Consider the following 18,456-nt stretch of genomic DNA (forward strand, 5'->3'; position numbering starts at 1 on the left):
GGGGGCAGTCCAGTTCCTTCTTGGCCTTTATTGTCACAGCCTTTTATCACGCCCCACTCTGTGCCTCTGTTCCAGATGCCAGGCAGGCTGGGCTGGCCATCTCAGCAGGAGTTGGCGTATCAACTCAGAACAGGTTGGGGACAATGTAGTCTCTGTGGATGCCGTCGATCAGCCCTTGCCCATTGTTGTGGACGAACCAGCAGGCAACATTCCTGCCGACGCTGATGTCCTTCCTATAGTCCTTCTGGGAGCCCCTGAAAGAAAGGAGAGAGAGGCTGTGATGTGCAGGGTAGGCAAGATGGCCACGTTCATGGACCTAAACTTGAAAGGGGGTGTGAACTTGCCAATTCTACGAGTCCAGACTCTGGTCAAGAGTGAGGTCATGTGGTTACTCCTTCTAGGGGGCCAGATTTGGCTTTTTCCTGATTAGAGGGAGCCAAAAGCCCAGAGGGAAACAAGGGAATCCCATGGAAGACAAGAGCCAGCCAGGCTGACGTGCGTAGGTAGAGAGAGCTCTTCCCTCCTATCTCGTACCCAGCAGTCTGAGGACATCAGCAGGGTCCCCTCACCTGGTGACTGTCAGCTGATGGTTCTTCACCACCATTGTGGCATCTGGCTTTGTGGGGTCAGAGCCTGGGTGGACATCAGACACTTGAAAGTCAAAGGGGTGGAAGAACTGTCCTAGGAATAAAAACATTCACACTGTCAACCCTACCTCCGCCATACGGGACAAGGCCACTGGCCTTCCAGGATTGATGCAAAGGCTGGGTGGGGTGTTGAGTGCTGGGTCCAGGGTGACTAAGATGGCCCTTTCACGTGGCTTTTTCCCTCCACCATGTGGCCTGAACGACCTGAAGCTTTAAGATTTCATACCCAGCAGCCCATGTGTCTGTGCTGACATCCCACGACTGTTCACCACATAGAAGCCGAGGAAGTCATGGTGGGCAGGCTCTTTCTTCCACACCTGATGCAGGACAACCACAAAAGTAACCCCGTCTCCAAAGGAGACCACCATGTTCTTCTTCCTGTTGATCATCACAGATAGCCTAGAAGAGAAGAAAAGGTCAGCAGTGGGGCCCAGTGGCCATGATACCAGGCGTCTGAATCAAGGGCAGAGCAGGAAACGTGACATCTGAGAGCACACAGACTCCAGAAACTGTCAGGGGTGTTGGAGAGAAGATGCTTATGGACAATGACTTCGCCCTGCACTGAGTGGGTTCCTGCTACTCCGTAAGCAGACGAGGGGCTGTCCTGGGGGTCTGGAGACCTGGGATCAAGCCCCAGCTAGGCCACTGGGCTTCCTGTGTGACGTTGGGTAGGTTCTGCCCCTCTCTGAACCTCCATGGGACTAACACTGTAGCCCTGCCCACCCAGCTTGGGGGTGACCTGAAGGTGCAGGAGAGGCAGAGGAGTTTGAGAACAAGTGAGCTCAGCCAGAGCTGATGCACACAGGAATCTTTGTCATCATCAGCCTGCCAGGTCCACCTAATGCTTTTGTCCACACAGCCCTTCCTTCAAGTTGTCCTGTGAATTGTCCAGCCACCTATCTGTCTGCCTTTGGTGGGGAGCCCCAGGGTTGGGCTGGGGGCCACCATGTTCACCTTTCCCAGAGTGGGAGCTGAGGCCACTGGTCTCTCCTGTTAACCCCGTGGATCTTCTGGGATTTGTTCAAATTCCCCCTAAGACCCTCGCACTCCATCACCCCTCAGAGACCCAGCAGCAGGGCTTTACCCGTCCTGTGTGACCATGACTGTGTCCAGCCAGCTGAACGTGCTCAGTGAGTCCCCATTCCACAGGGTGATATTCTCCCGTGTCACCTCAATCCGGAAGTCCATCTGAGCACTGGCAATGCCCAGTTTGCCAAAGTAAGTCCTTCTGGTCTGGGAATCTGAGCGGCCTGTCTTCTCACCAGTGATCTGCCCGTTAACTGTGAGGCCTGCCAGATGGGTGGGGCAATGAGAGACCAGCAAGACCTAAGTCCAGACTGGTCTTTTAGGGTCACAGCTTCCCCTTCAGCCAGACCTCCTGAGGGATAACCCAGTGGGGGACCCAGGTCTCCCAGTTGACAGACCAGGATTTGAGAGCCAGTCCTATCTGTTCCTAGACATATTGGGATCACACTGGTGGCTGAGGGCCCACCTTGTTGAACTGCCCCTTGTCTGGGCCAGGGAGTGTTGTCCAGAGAAACACTATTCCTCACGCCCAGGGTGAGTCCTGCCCATAGGCCCAGGCAGGCCTTAACTCTAACCGTCTCCCCATTACCCCTGGCCCTGTGGCTGTGGATGGAATATGAAATCCCTACAGGATGGAATCTACCTTTAAAGATGGGTGCATTTGGGGCAGAGTGAGCCTGGCCCATGTGTCCACCCTGGGGGCTCCAGGCCGTCTCAGGAAGGGCCCCTGGCCCCAGTCCATGGCCCCCACCTGTGACAGGGTCCTGAATGAGGCGCAGCACTGTGCCTGGGTCTTCATCAATATTGAAGCAGATGGCATCATCCTTCTCTGGAATTTGGATGATGAAATGGGGGTCCCCATCCACTGAGAACACACAGAGAAGAGGCTGGCTCTCGGGATCTTTCACTGTTCCAGGGACCTCCCCTTGCCTCCTAGTCCCTGTGGGATGGACTCCTAGACAGGCAGGAGGCCTGCCTGAGGTCCTAGGCCCAGAGCCTCGACCTGGGGAAGCTGGGAAACTCACCGTAGTAGTAGGGTGTTTGGGGAGCCTGGTAGCTGGCTGTGGACGAAAGAGAGAGGGCTGAGCGAAACAAACAGGCCAGGGGAGGCACCAAGACCCCCACCCAGAGTTTGGTTCATGCCCCTCACCTTCAGGCTCCCTAATGCTCTTAACCTCCCCCCATCTCCTCAGGACCCCCCAGCCATCTGCCTGTTCCAGAGAGCTGATTCAGGAAAGACTCCCGAGGGGAACCATGCAGGGCCGCGCTCTGTGGCAGCTGGCACATACTCACTCAGGTAAGCCATGGACGGGACCTCTGAAAAAAGAAGCCAAAGGGTAAGTGTGAGCAAGGTCTAGGGGGTTCCCTCCCCCGAACCCCAGGCCTTCTGCCTGTCTTGGGGCTGCTGTCCCCAGTGGGGCCCCAATGCTGACAGAGGTGGGAATGTGACCCCGTAAGTTTAGGCTTCAGAAATGGGGTGCCCCCAAGGAATCCCTTTCTAGGGCTGGTGGTAGTAGGGGCCTAATGTTAATGCAGGGGATCGGCATTTCCAAGTGGCTAAAATAAAAGCCATTAGGTTATCAGTGTCTCTGTCACGAGCAATTCTGTCTGCCACCCTAAACTACAGTCCCGAGGCTGGAGTAGAATGAGGCTCACAGGTGACTGTTGTCCTCAGTAGCAAAACATGCACCGACATGCACCTACACACACACTCACACACACGTGCACCAGTGACTACATCTCACAGGGCTGTTCAGAGGGCAGAGCCGTGACCCAGTCGAAATACACTGTTTGGTTAGAACAGCCTGTGTGGATAGAGACAAGGCAGGCCGGTAGGGGCTGGGGACGTCCTGCCTGATGGTGTGGGGATGAGGTTCCAGTTCCATAATGAGACAAGCACAGACTGCTGTGAACTCCAGAGCCGGTGCCAAAACTAGGCTGCCTGGGCCAAAGTCCTGGCTGGGTCCCCTGCTGAACGAGTCCTTGAGCAAAGGAACTTAACTTCCCCATGCCTCAGTTTCCTCTCTGTAAAATGGGAACCGTAAGAGGCCTCCTTCAAAGCTTTGCTGTGGGGTTACTGAGTAACTAACTGAGTTACTCATTTTTGCAGGTCACAGAATACTTTCATCCCAATTGTCCCTCCTTGGGCAGGGGAAGCGCCCCCTTTGTCAGCTGATGAGAACCCTGAGGCTCAGAGTAAACAGAGCCCTGCCCTGGCCCCTGGTGAGTTGGCAGTAGAGCTGGGAGCTGAGCTCAGGTGTCCTGGTGGCCCCTTCCTGGGTGGTGGGTCCCCTGGGTGATTGGAAAGGCCTCCTTGGTCCTGTCTTGACCTCCTCCTGGGAAACTCATCAGCCGCTGGCTGAAGCTCACCTTCTGCATCCAGAGGCCCTGCAAGGGAGGAAGAGGAGACCATGGGGTTGGAGGCCACAGAACCCCAGTTTCAGGGCCCTAGTGACTGACTCACTGCCTGGCCGGCCAGCCATGGGTCATGTGTGCCCCCACAGGAAGCAGGAGCTCCTGGAGGCAGAGGCCTGGCCCAGACTGGCTCTTTACCTCCCATATCTCCCAGTGCCAATTGCAGGGACCCTCAGGACACTGAACTCATGGCGTTTGGTTGACCAGGCCTGGTCCCAGCCTCCAGCTCTCATGGCCTCTTACTCTCACAATCCCCAGGTGCTGGCTCCAGGCTGAACTTTTAGGTCGGAAGTGCTTCGTCTTATCTAACAACACTTCCATGCTGCAACCTCAGTCCTTTTCCTAGAAATGATCCTGGACACCCTGCCCCCTTTAGAGATTTCAAGGCTCTTCCTATTCATGCCTACATTCCACTAGTCACACTAATGGCTTCCCTCCCTCTATAACACCCTCCCCGGTCGTTGGCCAATTTTCCTCTGATGCCTCCTAGACCTGCCTTTCTCAGCAGGCCCACTTCTTTTCAGGGCACCCAGGGTCAGGGGCCTGGAAGGAGGCATCCAAGTTGTGGCCCCCCACCGTCTGTGCCTACCTTCTCCGGGCTTGTTGGCAACGGCCGTCTGGTTCTCGTTGTCCTCAGGCTTGGTCACCACCATGGAGGTCAGCGGAGTCACGAAGTGGTACTTGAGGGACAGCTCCAAGGCCTGGGCCGTGAGATTCTCCTTCTCCTCACCCTGGGCATTCTTGCTGTGGGGACGGGCAGGGTGGGAGGGTCAGCCCAAGACCCCCTCCACCTCTCCCAATGGGTGTCCCCTAGGATGGAGCCCACTAGCAGTCAGAGAAAATGGTTTCATCGGCTCCCTGGGATAGATGGACCTGCCCTGATTCCTCTCTGGGCCTGTTTCTCCAGGTGAAAACCACAAGGGGCTCAACATGGCCACAGCCAGTCGGTCACCATGGTGTTCACATGCTGAGTGCCAGCATCTTTCCCAGCCAATCCAGCCCAACAGAAGGCTGACATGGCCCCCTCGCATGGCCAAGCTCTGCCCCCTGGGGCTGAGGGCTGGGGTCTCAGCCTTCCGTTATGTTCCTCCTCAGCATCTCTGCAGACCCATGCTGGGTGTGGGGGACAGGATGTCAAGGCTCATCCCTGCCCTCAAGATGCTCCCAGGCTCCTGCCTGAGCCCCCCATCACAGACCCTCTCTGCTCCAGGAAAAACAGGCCATGGGGGCCTGGCCAAGAGAAGGATTGGGCAGCTGCAGTGGGCATGGAGGTGCACGTCGCAAGGTGAAAGTTTCCTCCTCTTGGGCTCTCCTGGAGCATAGCCAGCATGGGGGGTGGTGCACAGGTAGGTGCTGAGGCAAGGCTGGGGGTCAGGGCAGGGCCTCGCTGTGTGAGGGGTGGGCTAGGGTCACCGTTTGTCCAGCAGCTGCTCGATGGTGAGGTAGGCCCAGAGCCGCTCAATGTAGTCCCCAAAAATGTAGTCCCGCTCCTGCAGGGCCTTCTCCATCTCCTTCATGTCCACTTCCTCGGTGAAGGTCAGGTCGTTTATGGCCTGGGATGGGGGTGGGAGGAGGCGAGAGGCTAGTGTCCTGGAGCCAGGTGGGCCTGTTTCAGAGGCTGCATCGGTAGGTCCCCCACCCCCAGCACACAAGAAGGCCCCCGGCTCAGCTTACCCCGTGGCCTTTCACAGCTGCCTTAAAGCTGTTCATGTCCTCATCCGCCAGGCGCCCAGCTACCACAATCTCAGAGCCATCATAGAAGTGCTGGTAACTGTTCTGGGTGAGGTCCAGGATGGCATTCTGAGGGTACTCTACCTCCACGCCTGTCAGCAGTGGGTTGGCCACCTCCTCATAGAAGCCCTAGAGTTCAGATGGGGGCCCTGATCATCTCAGGCCACCAGTGCAGGCAGGGAGGGGACAGGGTGGGCAGGTTCCCACTGGTGCTTCTGCAGGTGGCTGGATCTCTCAAGCTAGGCCAGTCCAGCTCCTGATCTCCACTTCCACCTGGCCCTGACTGTGTCCTTCAGTTTGGGGAACCTCCTCCTCAATGCCCCCGCCATCCCAATTAGAGACTGGGAAGAATAGAAAAGGAAAGGACAGAGTTCTTGACACATAGGATTCAAGAAATGTTTGTTTGTTGAAATGAAAGTAAAAAGGAGAAGAGGAAGAGTGGAGGCTGACTAGAGAAGCTGACGTGGAGTGAGAGCGTGGAGACCAGGAGACTCAGGAGGAAGGCCGGGGGCTCCACTGCAGAGGTGGAGAGGCACTGCCTGTGCTGGGGAGGAGAGGGGCTACCAGATTTAGCAAATGAAAATGCAGGGCATGACTTACATTTGAATAACAGGTAAGTGACAGGTTACTTTTTAGTATAAGTACAGCTGTCATAGGGACACATTTTGTAACCCCAAAATACACAGGTGAAAATCCTTACTCCTGTGCTTCAGGACATGACCTTAAATTTGGAGAAAAGCTCTTTACAGAGATCAAGTTAAAATGAGTTGTTTAGGATGGACTCCAATCCAGTATGACTGGTGTCCTTGAAAGAGGGAAATTTGGACCCAGAGGCAGACATGCCCACAGAGAAAATGATATGAAGATATACAAGGAGAAAATGGCCATTGACAGGCCAAGGAGAGAGGTCTAGAGTAGAGCCTTCCCTCCTAGCTCTCACAAGGAACCAACCCTGCCAGCATCTTGATCTTGGACATCCAGCCTCTAGACATATGAGACAATAAATGTCTGCTGTGGAAGCCACCCAGGTAGGGCTTCCCTGATGGCTCAGATGGTAAAGAATCCACCTGAAATACAGGAGATCCAAGTTCGATCCCTGGGTCGGGAAGATACCCTGGAGAAGGGATGGCAGCCCACTCCAGTATTCTTGCCTGGAGAATTCCATGGACAGAGAAGCCTGACAGGCTACAGCCCATGGGGTCACAAACAGTCGGACATGACTGAGCAACCACCACTAACAATGGCCTGTGGAAGCCGCCCGGGTATGGTAATTTATTAAGGCAGCACTAGCAAACTAAATGTGGGGCTTCTTAGGTGGAACTAGTGGTAAAGAACCCTCCTGCCAATGCAGGAGACGTAAGAGACAGGGGTTCAATCCCTGGGTTAGAAGATCCCCTGGAGTAGGGTGTGGCAACCCCCTCCAGTATTCCTTCCTGGAGACTCCCATGGACAGAAGAGTCCATGGCGTCACACAGAGTCAGACATGACTGGAGCAACTTAACACAGCACAGCAAACTAAGTACAGTGTCCTGTTCATTGTTTGGAGCATGCTTGCTAAAAAATTATTCATTGTTTATGAGAAGTTCCTATTTAACTGGAGGTCTTAGATCTGATATGGCAGTCCTACGGAGGAAGCAGGTCTGTTCTGTGCAGCCTGTGGACAAAATCAGAACCTGTACTGATGGGGAAGAGGTGACCAGAGAGAGATTTCAACCCGAGAGGAAGTTCTTTCTAAGAACTTAAATCGTCACACAGTGGAACAGCTTCTTGAGGAAGTAGTGAGCTCCCCATTCCCAGAGGGATATGAGGCAAGGCACACCTGCAACTGCAAGTTGGCATCGGAATCCTCATAAATGCGCCGGGCAAGCCCATGGTTCTCCAGGGCCATATTTTCCAGGAAGTTATAATTCAGATTGTTGCCAAAGCCCAAGTTATACAAGGGGAACTTGCCGCCAATGGCATTCCGCACATTCTCTTGGATTTTCTCAGGTCTGCTTTCACCTGCGGGAGAAGGAGGTATTTACACTACAGCCATAGCCCCAGCAACTGTCTGGACCAGCTCTGTCTGCAAAGATCTGACCCCTGCCTGTGCAGAGCTGGCAGAGTCATGGCCACAAGCCCTCAGTGAGCAGACACTGGGGCGAGCAGAGCCCTTCAGGGGCTCACAGATCACGGGGGACCCTGGGGAGAGCTGCCCAAGGTCGTGCAGCACGCTGGCTATAGCGCCAGGAGCGGCAGCCAGAGCCACACACGCGGCCTCACCCACATTGGCGTCCCCGTCGGTCAGCATGATGATAATGGAGGTGCTCCTCTCTGGGACTGTATGCTCCTCCCGGGCCTTGTTCAGCATACTGATGCCCCTCAGCAGTGCGTCATTGATGTTGGTCACTGGCACACAGACAGAGGCACCATGAGAGGGGATCCTCAGGGTGCCAGGGGGAGGCAGTCGAGACAACAGTCCCTGCTCACATGCCCAAAGACCCTGCCTGCCTGTGCGCAGTGGTACTCAGTAAATATTGACTGGATGACTCAGTGAGTGATGAATGGATGACTTAGTCTTTCAAATGAGTAAGAGGACCAGCCTCTCAGGGCTGCTGCAAGGATAGATGCACATGGTGACTGTAAGAACACATTGTGATTGGAGAACAGTTAAATGGACTGCCAGCTCCTCTCACAGGGAGGAGTGGGGAGTAGTGTAGACGTCACTTGTCATCTTTCATATGAAACTGCCACGGATAAGAGTTCTCTGTGGCATTACCTTGTGGAGATCACAGGTTGGAAAGAAATGGGTTTCCCTAGACCACAGAGAAGACACCGCAATGTCAAGCCTGAGGACTCTCCATCCCACCTCTATCCACAGCTTGGATCTGCAGGGCCCAGACCAGCAAAGTCTCTGCTGCCAAGGCAGAAGGGAAACAGGCTGCTCAGGCAGAGAGGAATGGCAGGATGTAGCTCCCTCCCCTCTGTTCTTACTTCCTCGGTCTTGAATATCCATCACAAATTTACTGGCTTCCTGGATGTTCTCAGGAGTGGCTGGAACTAAACTGTCTTTCCAAGTGGTCACGTCTCCACTGAACAGGATGAAATTCAAGTAGTCATCCTGTTTGACATCCTCCAGAATTTTGAGGAGGGCATCCTTTGTCTGGGAAGGAGAAAGACAAGCAGACAAGAAGATATGTTCCCGGCCCAGGGCCCTGCCATCTGCAGGAGAAGAGGCTTTGTGCCTTTTAAAAATCCCGCCCTCCTTTCTTCTCTTTCACTGGAATATTAGCTTCATCCACTTTAAAAATATCTCCCTGTGTCTCCCATCCATCAGCCACTCTTGCACCAAGGAGAGTACCTGCTCCATTTTCCGACCGTGCATGGAGCCGCTGACGTCAATCACGAAGACCACGCTCTTGGGCACCACCGGAAGGCCTTGAGGTGCAAAGAAGTGCACAAAGTAGCCATTGACGATCTGGAAAGGGGAGAGGGAGACTGGAGACCAGTGGCCCTTCAGCAACCTCACATTGGCTACCCTTGAAAATAGAACCCAGACTTTTAGCAGCCCCAAATAAAGATGTCCTTTCTCCGCCTCCAGGGGGCACCACATAAAGGCTCTGGTCCGCCTGTGGTCCCCATGCCTTGCAGGAACTTCATGCTTGGGCTGAAGATCAAGGTTGTTTTACTAGATGAAGCTGCAGTCCCTCCACACATCAGCCCTCACCAGAGCAAAGTAGGGGATGGATCAGCCTGGCAGAGCCAGTTGGCAGGTACCTACTTGCACATTGGCGGGAGACTCTCTGTTCACATCATAGGTGATGATGAAATCTCCTTTGAGGAGGGAGTCTGTGCAGGTTGGGCAGGAACGCTGTTGGTTCAAGCTGGGTTTGAAGGACACATGGCCCTGAGGGAGGGTGATGGAGGGCCTCTCTCAGCTTGGGCAGGGCCTGCCTTCTGCAGACCTCAGCCTGGGGCTGCCCTGGGCACTCAGCAAAGTGCCTGAGTCCTGCCGCCCTCTGGGGTACTCTGGCCTTCCTGAGCACCTCTCTCCGCCTCGGAGATCAGGAGCCCTTTGGAGGCTAGAGGCCTTATCTGAGCCAGGCTTTCACTCTCCTGGTTCTCTGGGCCTCACAAGTCCCTTAGCTCTGTCTGCACCTAGAAGCCACTTAGGGAGGAGAATTCTGCACTATGAAAAGGAACTTCTCATTGGGTGACACTGTGTGCTTTTTGTCAAGAGGAGCAAGGAAGGAGCAGAGTAGAGAGTGAGGAGGGGGCCCTGGGCGGGGACACTGCCTGCAGAGGTCACCAGCCCTCTTGAGAGTGTGCTCCTCGAGCCTCGCCCTGGGAGTCCTGACTGAGGTTTGCTGTCCATGTAAACATGTATTCATCCACTACCCACGATCAGCAAGACCCCTGGAATTGCTGGGGACCTTGGGGTCCAGAGCCAACCATGAGCACCAAGAATGAATTTCCCTTTCTTTCACCACTCATGTGGAGTCAGATCTGAAAAACTCCCTCAGGTCTCTGTCTCCTTCTCTGTAAAACAGGGACCAGCAGCCTGCCCTACCTTCCCGAAGTGAAACAGGATCAGGCTTCATAAATGGTTTCCCTGTCCCCTCCCCAGTGCAGTTGAGACCCCAGTTCCTCTGGCAGGTCATCACCAGCAAACAGCCCCCTGCCTCCAGCATCCTGACTCCTGCCCCAGGTGGCCTAGGAGAAAGGGGATGTTACAGACTTCTCCCCCTCCCTGATCCCCGCCTCATACCTACACACACACACACACACACACACACTCTCTCTCTCTCTCTCTCTCTGTCTCTCCCTTGCATCTGTCAAACCCCCAGGTTCAAACTCACCTTGCTAGACTCAGTGTTCCTGCCCCTGCTCCCTCCCCCCAGGCCCCAGAGGCATCTATACCACCTTTTTCCCTGAGAAGGACTTGGTGAGGGCGCTGCCCAAGAGGTCATTGGTGATGAACGAGGCTTCAGCATCCAGGGTGCTGATGCCCTGTGGCTCGAAGATGTCTACCGTGATCTGAAATGGCCAAGTGTCACGGGATGTCACTTAGTGACAGTGCGGAGCCCAGCCTCCAGGACAACAAGGGTGAGGAGATGGGTCAGTGTGGCGCGGGGACCAGCCACTAGGACAACTCTGTGACGCCCAAGCCTGCTGCCTCCCAGCAAGGAGATGACCACATGGGTTTGCAGCTGGGTACTCTGACCCCAAAGCTCTTCCACTCCCTGCCATATGGTGCCCCAGAGTCTACCACTAAAAGCATTTCCTTTGGCTTTGTACTCTGATGTAGGTAAAAATGCCCAAGTAACCAGTTACCAGCATTACAGAAACACTTGGTGATGTTGCCCTCAAGGGCCCAGCACCCAACCTGGATAGTCCAGGTGTAGTCTGGCCTCCTCCCTTTGGCCCAAGTGCTGTGGGCAGCACCACTGTAATTCCCCCACGCCTCCTTGGCCAGTTGCTGGGGCCTGGGCTCCTATACTCCTCCTGTGGGCTCTGCCCAGGGCTCTTTCTGGCACCCCATCCCCTCAGGGGCTACAAGCGAGTGGCCAGTTACCTCAAAGTGCTTGACCAGTTGCTTGGGCTGGACCTTGAGGTACATCTCGTACTTGCCCTTATGCCTCTTGAGCAGCTCCTCGTAGGTTAGCTCAAAAGTGACCTTGCTGCCTGCAGCCACATTGACTGAGACCGTGAATTTCTCCAGCTTCCGCCCAGAGGCCCTGAATGGGGATGAAAAACAATGACTGCCCCAGAAAGAGCACAGCCCCCTGCTTCCTGGGCCTCTGGTTTCCCCCTGGGAGAGCCCCCTACCCACACTGAGCCTTGGTTGCCTCAACTTCAAAGTAAGATAACGTTGTAAGAATTACAGCACATTTTGCCAGGTAATAATAATAGCTGCTGTTCTTTTGTTAGTGTCTCTGAGGGCCCTCACAGCCCTGACATTCTCCCCAAGGCCTGGGGGTCCACACTTACTTGACCAGGCCAGCTGTCTTGCCCTGGGACACGGCCTTCTCATATTGCTTCTTGGCAACTTCCTTCTCCTTGACCTTTCCCGGGTAGGTAACACCATCGATGGTCCTGCAGAGATAGAGAGTTGGGGAAGGAGGGGCTCAGGCTGAGCCAGACTCCCCTCCCTGCCCAGAGCCAGAAGCTGTGGTGACACCCACAAGGTGAAGTTGGTGATGAAGGCTGTCTTGGGCAGCTCCACATCGAAGGACACCTCCTTGGCTGTGTTTGCGTGGTTGACGGCCCTGGTGGTGACGACATTGTGAGCGAAGCGGGAGGTCACCTTGCAGTTGACCTTGGTGCTGTAGACTTCGATGCCATCGACTGCCTGAGGGAGAGGGACAGTGTATCAGCGGACTGTGACCAGCCAGCCTGAGGCCCCTGGAAACCAGGACCTCCTCCTGGCTGCTCCCCTTCAAGCTCCCCTTTGTGGGCTACAAAGCTCCTGCCTGGTAAGTGGCCCCTCCAGTCTCTCAGTCACACACGTCAGAAGCCTGGGCAGTATCTTTGGTCGCTACCTTTAACTGGCCACCACTGTTGTGATGGCTGCTCTGCCTCCTTAGCTCTATAATCTGGTTTACATGCAGCTGTAGCCAGTGAGATGGTGTAAAAACTCAAATTTGACCTGTCCTTCTCCTGTTTAAAGTCCTTCTATTCTCCCTACCACCCCCAGGACAGCCTTCCCCATGGCTCTGGGGGCCGCTGGGCAGGTCCTGCCTCCTCTGCTCAGTCCATGTCCCTACCATGCTGGCTCCTAGCTCTTCCCGCTCATCTTCCAGAGCTCAGCTTAGAAAGAGCATGTCCACACACACTCCATTCTGCTCCCTGTGTCCTTTGATAGCTGCCTGGTTCTGTCTCCCAAATAGGCCCTTATTTCCTGTACCAAGGGCGATGCATGGGGAGGGCCTTCACGCCCCGCAGCACCCTCTTTCCAACGGGATAATGGGCCAAGGGATGTTCTAGGGAGACATCTGGATTGAACATGGATATAAAGATGCTTCGCGAAGGCATCACAGGGTCATTCACTGTGTGTCTCTTGCCCCATGCATGGGGTCTGATAAATACTCGGTAAGCGTTTGTGGGAAGAAGGACCCGTGGAAGGGTGGTCCTCCATTGCATCAGCGAGGCTGAGGGGCATGGTTCCCTGGAGCTTTCTCCCAGGGCTCAGGAGGCAGCAGGGGTCTGCCAGGGCAGGGGGCCATGAGGGAGTTTGCCAGCTGGAGGGACCTTCCCCTGTCGCCCACTTCCTCCGCTGTTGGGCAACCAGCTCTGCCCTGCCCCATCTCTTGTGAAAGTTCTCACCCCTCCCGGGAGGCTCCGTTTCTGGAAAAAAACAAAGACAAACACAGGGGTCGGGCCAAGGCCAAGGCTACCGTGGCCTGAGTAGAGGCTGTGGGCTGAGGCCAGGGTTCAGCAGTGACCACCTCCCCCAGTACCTACACACAACTTGAGGTGCCTCCGGATGGAGGACCCACCCAGAGCCACATGTCAGAGTAGAAAGGGCTCTGAGTAGATGGAGAGACTGAGGTCTGGGGGAAGGTCTAGGGGAGTGTGTCAGGGAGGGCCAAAGTCAGTGCTCTCCCCCTGCACCATATACCCCGACTCATTCTGCCCCTCCCTAGGCCCCAGGCCTCCAGACCCCACCACCACTGTACCCCATGCAGCTCAGCCTGGCCATTCCTAGAGGCCTCTCCCCTTGTCTATATATGAACCCCAGAGCCTCTCAGTGAGGTGAGCTGATCGTGGTGCATCACCCACCTGACAAGTCAGCAAACAGAGGCCCAAGAGATTTAAGCTCCCCCGGGGAAGCTGTCTCATCAGATTTGACAGCAGGTCTGGGGCCCAGGTCCCCCTATACCCTGCCCTGTTCCTTGCAGCTCACTGCCCAGCCTCTGCCTCCTCCTCATTCTACAGAGGACTGCCCAGTGTGGCCTCCCTGCCTGCCTATTGGTGAATAAGGGGCAGACTTACCCCAAGCAGCAGGGATGGGTTTCTAGGGAAGCCAGAGACTGCCAAGCCGGAGAGCAGGGCCAAGATGAGGTAGGGCCACTGAGCCAACGCCATTGCTGGGCATGCTGGCCTGGCCCCGGGCTCCTTATATGAGCAAGCCTGATGTTTTCCCAAGTGGGGTCATCGACCTGCATCGGGGGCGGGAGAGCAGGGGGTGGGAGGGGCAGGAGGCGGGAGGTTCCCCTGGGGAAGCTGGGCATGGGTGGAGTGATGGGCCTGGATCTACCTGTACCAAGGTAACTCGGTGGGTATCATCCACAGTGTTAGGGCTTCAACACCCAGTGGCCATGGGACACGGAGCCCCATGGGGAAGCCAGAAGTATTGCGTTGACAAACGGGCCCAGAGACCCTCTGGGAGGGGGTGATGATGATGGAATATGGACTCACATTTAAAACAAAAGGCATCTCAGCATTGTCACCACATCATGGGCACAGCCTCTGGTCTGGCCTCCTGGATCACAGTTATCTCACCTCCCTTCTCCAGGGCCCAAAACCAGACTTATCAGGGCCAGGGCCCAAAACCAGACTTACCACCCTGAGACTCGGATCTCCATGGCTGACTCCTTCCTCATTACCCTCTATGATTCCTGTGCCCCTTGGGAAAGACAATCCCCGAGTCCTGTGATCCAGCTCCAAGTTGCTTTCTGAAGGTAACTTTTCCCACCTTCCGCTTCTCTGTACCTCACATCTCTTCTCTCTGTCCCTCCAAATGTCTTCTTCCTTTTTTGTCCCCTAGCTGAGCACAGACAGCCCTGCTCCAGGCTCCAAGCTCCCAAAGGGCCTACATTCTACTGTTAATGTTTGGTTGAGGTTCGCATGTTTGGATCTGATCACTGTCTCTAGACTCTGAGCACCTGGAGGACCAGGCCATGTGTCGTGTTCCTCCCTGTGTTCTCAGTCTGACCAGGAACTCAGCTGCCCTTGGCCCTTTGGAGGATCATTCTCCCAGAAGTCCCCAGTGAGGCTGGAGTTGTGGTCCAGGACCATGGCAGCCTCAGAGGCACGGTCTTAGTGCCTCCCAGTGGGGGCTGGGTCCTTCTGGGCCATCCCAGAGCCCTGCCAGCCCCTAGACCTTCCAGAGTGGCCATCATGTGCTGGCCATACTTTTCTGAACAAAATGACCCAGTGACCCTCCCACTTGGCCACCACTGAGCAGAGATAATGAGAATGCCTAGTCACAGGATAGCTCATGTATGGATCAGACTATGGTCTTGACTGAAAGCCAAGACTTCATTTGACTGTGGTATGTACAGAGAGAGTTGACTCCTGGGGGCAGAGAAATGGAGTGAGGAAACAGAAGCTAGGAGGCAGCAGAAGCCACAAGGAAAGAGGGGACTAGTGACTGGAAATGGCAGCAGCCACAGAAGCAAAGACAGAGAGTTGCCACCTTAGCAAAATGATGGTAGATCAACAAAGGGAACTGCTGATGCCCAGCTGAGGGTCCCTGCTCTCCTCCGGCCTCTTGAATTCTTATAGTGACCCCTACTACCACCAGGCACCCAGCTCTGGGCTGACACCTGGGAGCAGAAAGAAGAAGGGCCCTTCCACATGGTTCATGCAATCACCTTCAGTGTCTGCAGTCACTGACCGCTAGGCCCTGGGGCTGTGGCAGAACTGTTGTCCTGCCAGCATTGCCCAGCAGCCCCTCCTCATGCCCGCCCCCAGCCCCTTTCCTCCAGGCTGCCACCTCATCCCTCACTACTTAGAGCTTTGTGGGAGGAACAACTCATAATAGGAAATTCTGAGGTTGCTCAAGAGGCCCCTGAGGGACATCTGGGGACTTGAGGGAGCCAGAGTCATTAGACAGAATTTGGAATTAAATGGAATCTAAGACATCTTCAGGTTCACCCTATTTCTACTCTATAGGATGGGAAAAAGAGGCCCTAGTTAGGCAGGGCTTTGCTCAGGATGACCAGCCAGCTGGCAGGCCATGGCCCTCCCTTAAGAAGCCCAGAATACTCCAAACAGTGGGCTAGGCTCTGAACCTTCACGGGCTGTCCCTCAGGGCTCTATGTCCCTGGGCCTGGGGCAGCCCTGGGCCTCAGCCTCTGTGCTGTCAATCTGAGTCCTCATTTGGGGCAGGAACCAGACAGAAGACCAGAAAAACAGCAATGCTCTGGAAAGAAGGGAGTAGAGGCCCATCACACTTTGCCAGAAGGGCCAGTGGCTCCCCAAAGTACAAGGTCATCTCCCCACACCCTGTAATTTCACATTTCAACTGGGCCCCCAGACAAAGCCAGGAAAGAAATTCTGAAGGTGTCATTCCAGGCCCCATTGTGAGGAGTCAGTGGGCTGCTATTCATGAAGTCAGAGCTTCTGGGCAGTGGCTGTCTCTGCTTTGGGGAGATTTGCCTGCTCCCAGAAGTGCCAACCCCCAGCTGGGAAATCCAGTGGAGGATGGAGGCCTGGGAACTGCTTCCTGAGGCCCTGACTGCAGTGAGTGAGCCTCTAGTTCCTGGCAGGACTTCTTCAGGACTCCAAGTCCATATATTATATATATATATATTTTTTCACATGCTCATGGTAAGTAATACTTAGAAAGATCTAGATCTGGAGTGGCAGCTTCGTGGTGCTGGAGCGACTTTGAGGAGATACCCCACTTCCACGGGCAAAGGAGAAGTCTCAGCAAGATGGTAGGAGGGGTGAAATCACGAAATCACATTTAGAATCAAACCCCATACCCACCAGAGACCCTCAGAGGGCTCAAACAAACCTTGGGCGCACCAGGACCCAGAGACCCGACAGAGACTAAGACAGAACTGTGTTTGAGTGTCTCCTGTGGGTGCAGGTCAGCAGTGGACTGCTGCAGGGGCAGGGGCTCTGGGTGCAGTAGACCTGGGTCTGGCATAAGTCCTCCTGGAGGAGGTCACCATTAACCCCAGCATAGAGCCACCAGAGCTTACACAGGACTGGGGAGACAGAGTCATGGAGCACACAAACACAACCGTGTGCACACCAGGACCCAGGAGAAAGGAGCAGTGATCCCACAGGAGACTGACCCAGACTCGCCCGTGAGTGTCCAGGAGCCTCCGGCGGAGGTGTGGGTCAGTGGTGGCCTGCTGCAGGCTGGGGGCCCTGAGTGCAGCAGTGCGTGCCTGGGACCTTTTGAAGGAGGTCACCATTATCTTCATTACCTCCACCATAGTTTGGCCTCAGGTCAAATAACATGGAGGGAACGCAGCCCCGCCCATCAACAGAAAATTGGATTCAAGATTTACTAAGCATGGCCCCACCCATCAGAACTAGACCCAGTTTCCTCTCAGTCTCTCCCATCAGGAAGGTTCCATAAGCCTCTTATCCTTCTCCATCAGAGGACAGAATGAATGAAAACCACAATCACAGAAAACTAACCAATCTGATCATATGGAACACAGCATTGTCAAACTCAATGAAACTATGAGCCATGTCATGTGGTGCCACCCAAGATAGACGGGTCATGGTGGAAAGCTCTGACAAAATGTGGTCCACTGGAGGAGGGAATGGCAAACCACTTCAGTATTCTTGTCTTGAGAACCCCATGAACAGTATTAAAATGGCAAAAAGATAGGACACTGGAAGATGAACTCCCCAGGTTGGTAGGTGTCCAATATGCTACTGGAAATCAGTGGAGAAATAACTCCAGAAAGAATGAAGAGACGGAGCCAAAGCAAAAACAACACCAGTTGTGGATGTGACTGGTGATAGAAGTAAATTCCAATGCTGTAAAGAGCAATATTGCATAGGAACCTGCAATATTGTTAGGTCCACAAATCAAGGCAAATTGGAAGTGGTCAAACAGGAGATGGCAAGAGTGAATGTTGACATTTTAGGAATCAACTAAAATGGACTGGAATGGGTGAATTTAATTCGGATGACCATTAAAGCTACTACTGTGGGCAAGAATTCCTTAGAAGAAATGGAGTAGCTATCATAGTCAACAAGAGTCTGAAATGCAGTACTTGGATGAAATCTCAAAAATGAAATGACAAAATGATCTCTGTTCATTTCCAAGGCAAACCATTCAATATCACAGTAATCCAAGTCTATGGCCTGACTAATAATGCTGAAGAAGCTGAACTTGAATGGTTCTATGAAGACCTACAAGACCTTTTAGAACTGACACCCAAAAAAGATGTCCTTTTCATTATAGGAGACTGGAATGCAAAAGTAGGAAGTCAAGAAATACCTGGAGTAACAGGCAAATTTGGCCTTGGAATACAGAATGAAGCAGGGCAAAGACTAATAGAGTTTTGCCAAGAGAACACACTGGTCTTCACAAACACCCTCTTCCAACAACACAAGAGGAGACTCTACACACAGACATCACCAGATGGTCAACACCGAAATCAGATTGATTATATTCTTTGCAGCCAAAGATGGAGAAGCTCTATACAGTCAACAAGAACAAGACAGGAGCTGACTGTGGCTCAGATCATGAACTCCTTATTGCCAAATTCAGACTTAAATTGAAGAAATAGGGAAAATGACTAAATCATTCAGGTATGACCTAAATCAAATCCCTTATGATTATACACTGAAAATGAGAAATAGATTCAAGGGATTAGATCTGATAGAGTGCCTGAAGAACTATGGACAGAGGTTCGTGACATTGTACAGGAGGCAGTGATCAAGACCATCACCAAGA

General features: G+C 54.0%; 1 protein-coding gene and 1 long non-coding RNA gene across 5 annotated transcripts in view; one reads left to right on the forward strand and one right to left on the reverse strand.

The window, feature by feature from the left end:
- Nucleotides 1–13,960, reverse strand: ITIH3 (inter-alpha-trypsin inhibitor heavy chain 3). Of its 4 annotated transcripts, none has more exons than XR_015151561.1 (22): nucleotides 13,794–13,937; nucleotides 13,125–13,145; nucleotides 11,984–12,150; nucleotides 11,790–11,894; nucleotides 11,374–11,536; nucleotides 10,722–10,835; nucleotides 9,580–9,705; nucleotides 9,160–9,276; nucleotides 8,793–8,961; nucleotides 8,082–8,207; nucleotides 7,639–7,820; nucleotides 5,763–5,948; nucleotides 5,502–5,641; nucleotides 4,678–4,832; nucleotides 4,044–4,061; nucleotides 2,967–2,990; nucleotides 2,699–2,734; nucleotides 2,425–2,538; nucleotides 1,732–1,936; nucleotides 874–1,046; nucleotides 570–676; nucleotides 1–254 (listed from the first exon to the last, which is right to left on the reverse strand). XR_015151561.1 is itself a non-coding variant. In XM_086367636.1 (22 exons), the coding sequence occupies exons 8-22, from the start codon at nucleotides 9,181–9,183 to the stop codon at nucleotides 125–127; spliced, it is 1,794 nt and encodes a 597-aa protein (XP_086223762.1). In that variant the 5' UTR covers nucleotides 9,184–9,276; nucleotides 9,580–9,705; nucleotides 10,369–10,835; nucleotides 11,374–11,536; nucleotides 11,790–11,894; nucleotides 11,984–12,150; nucleotides 13,125–13,145; nucleotides 13,794–13,960; the 3' UTR covers nucleotides 1–124. The 4 variants fall into 4 exon arrangements, 3 of the variants coding, with proteins under 3 accessions (XP_086223762.1, XP_086223760.1, XP_086223761.1); XM_086367636.1 differs by having other exon boundaries at nucleotides 570–681; nucleotides 10,369–10,835; nucleotides 13,794–13,960; XM_086367634.1 differs by having other exon boundaries at nucleotides 570–681; nucleotides 13,794–13,936.
- LOC147348403 (uncharacterized) overlaps nucleotides 12,057–18,456 on the forward strand; it is a 10,146-nt gene continuing 3,746 nt past the window's right edge. Inside the window, exons 1-2 of the long non-coding RNA XR_015151580.1 lie at nucleotides 12,057–12,274; nucleotides 14,317–14,482. This is a non-coding gene — a long non-coding RNA (uncharacterized LOC147348403). The remainder of the gene's footprint in view (nucleotides 12,275–14,316; nucleotides 14,483–18,456) is intronic.

This window comes from Bos grunniens, chromosome 22, assembly GCF_055505025.1.
Source record: "Bos grunniens cultivar Pamir isolate PY7600 chromosome 22, Bosgru_T2T1.0, whole genome shotgun sequence".
Classification (NCBI taxonomy): Eukaryota; Metazoa; Chordata; class Mammalia; order Artiodactyla; family Bovidae; genus Bos; species Bos grunniens.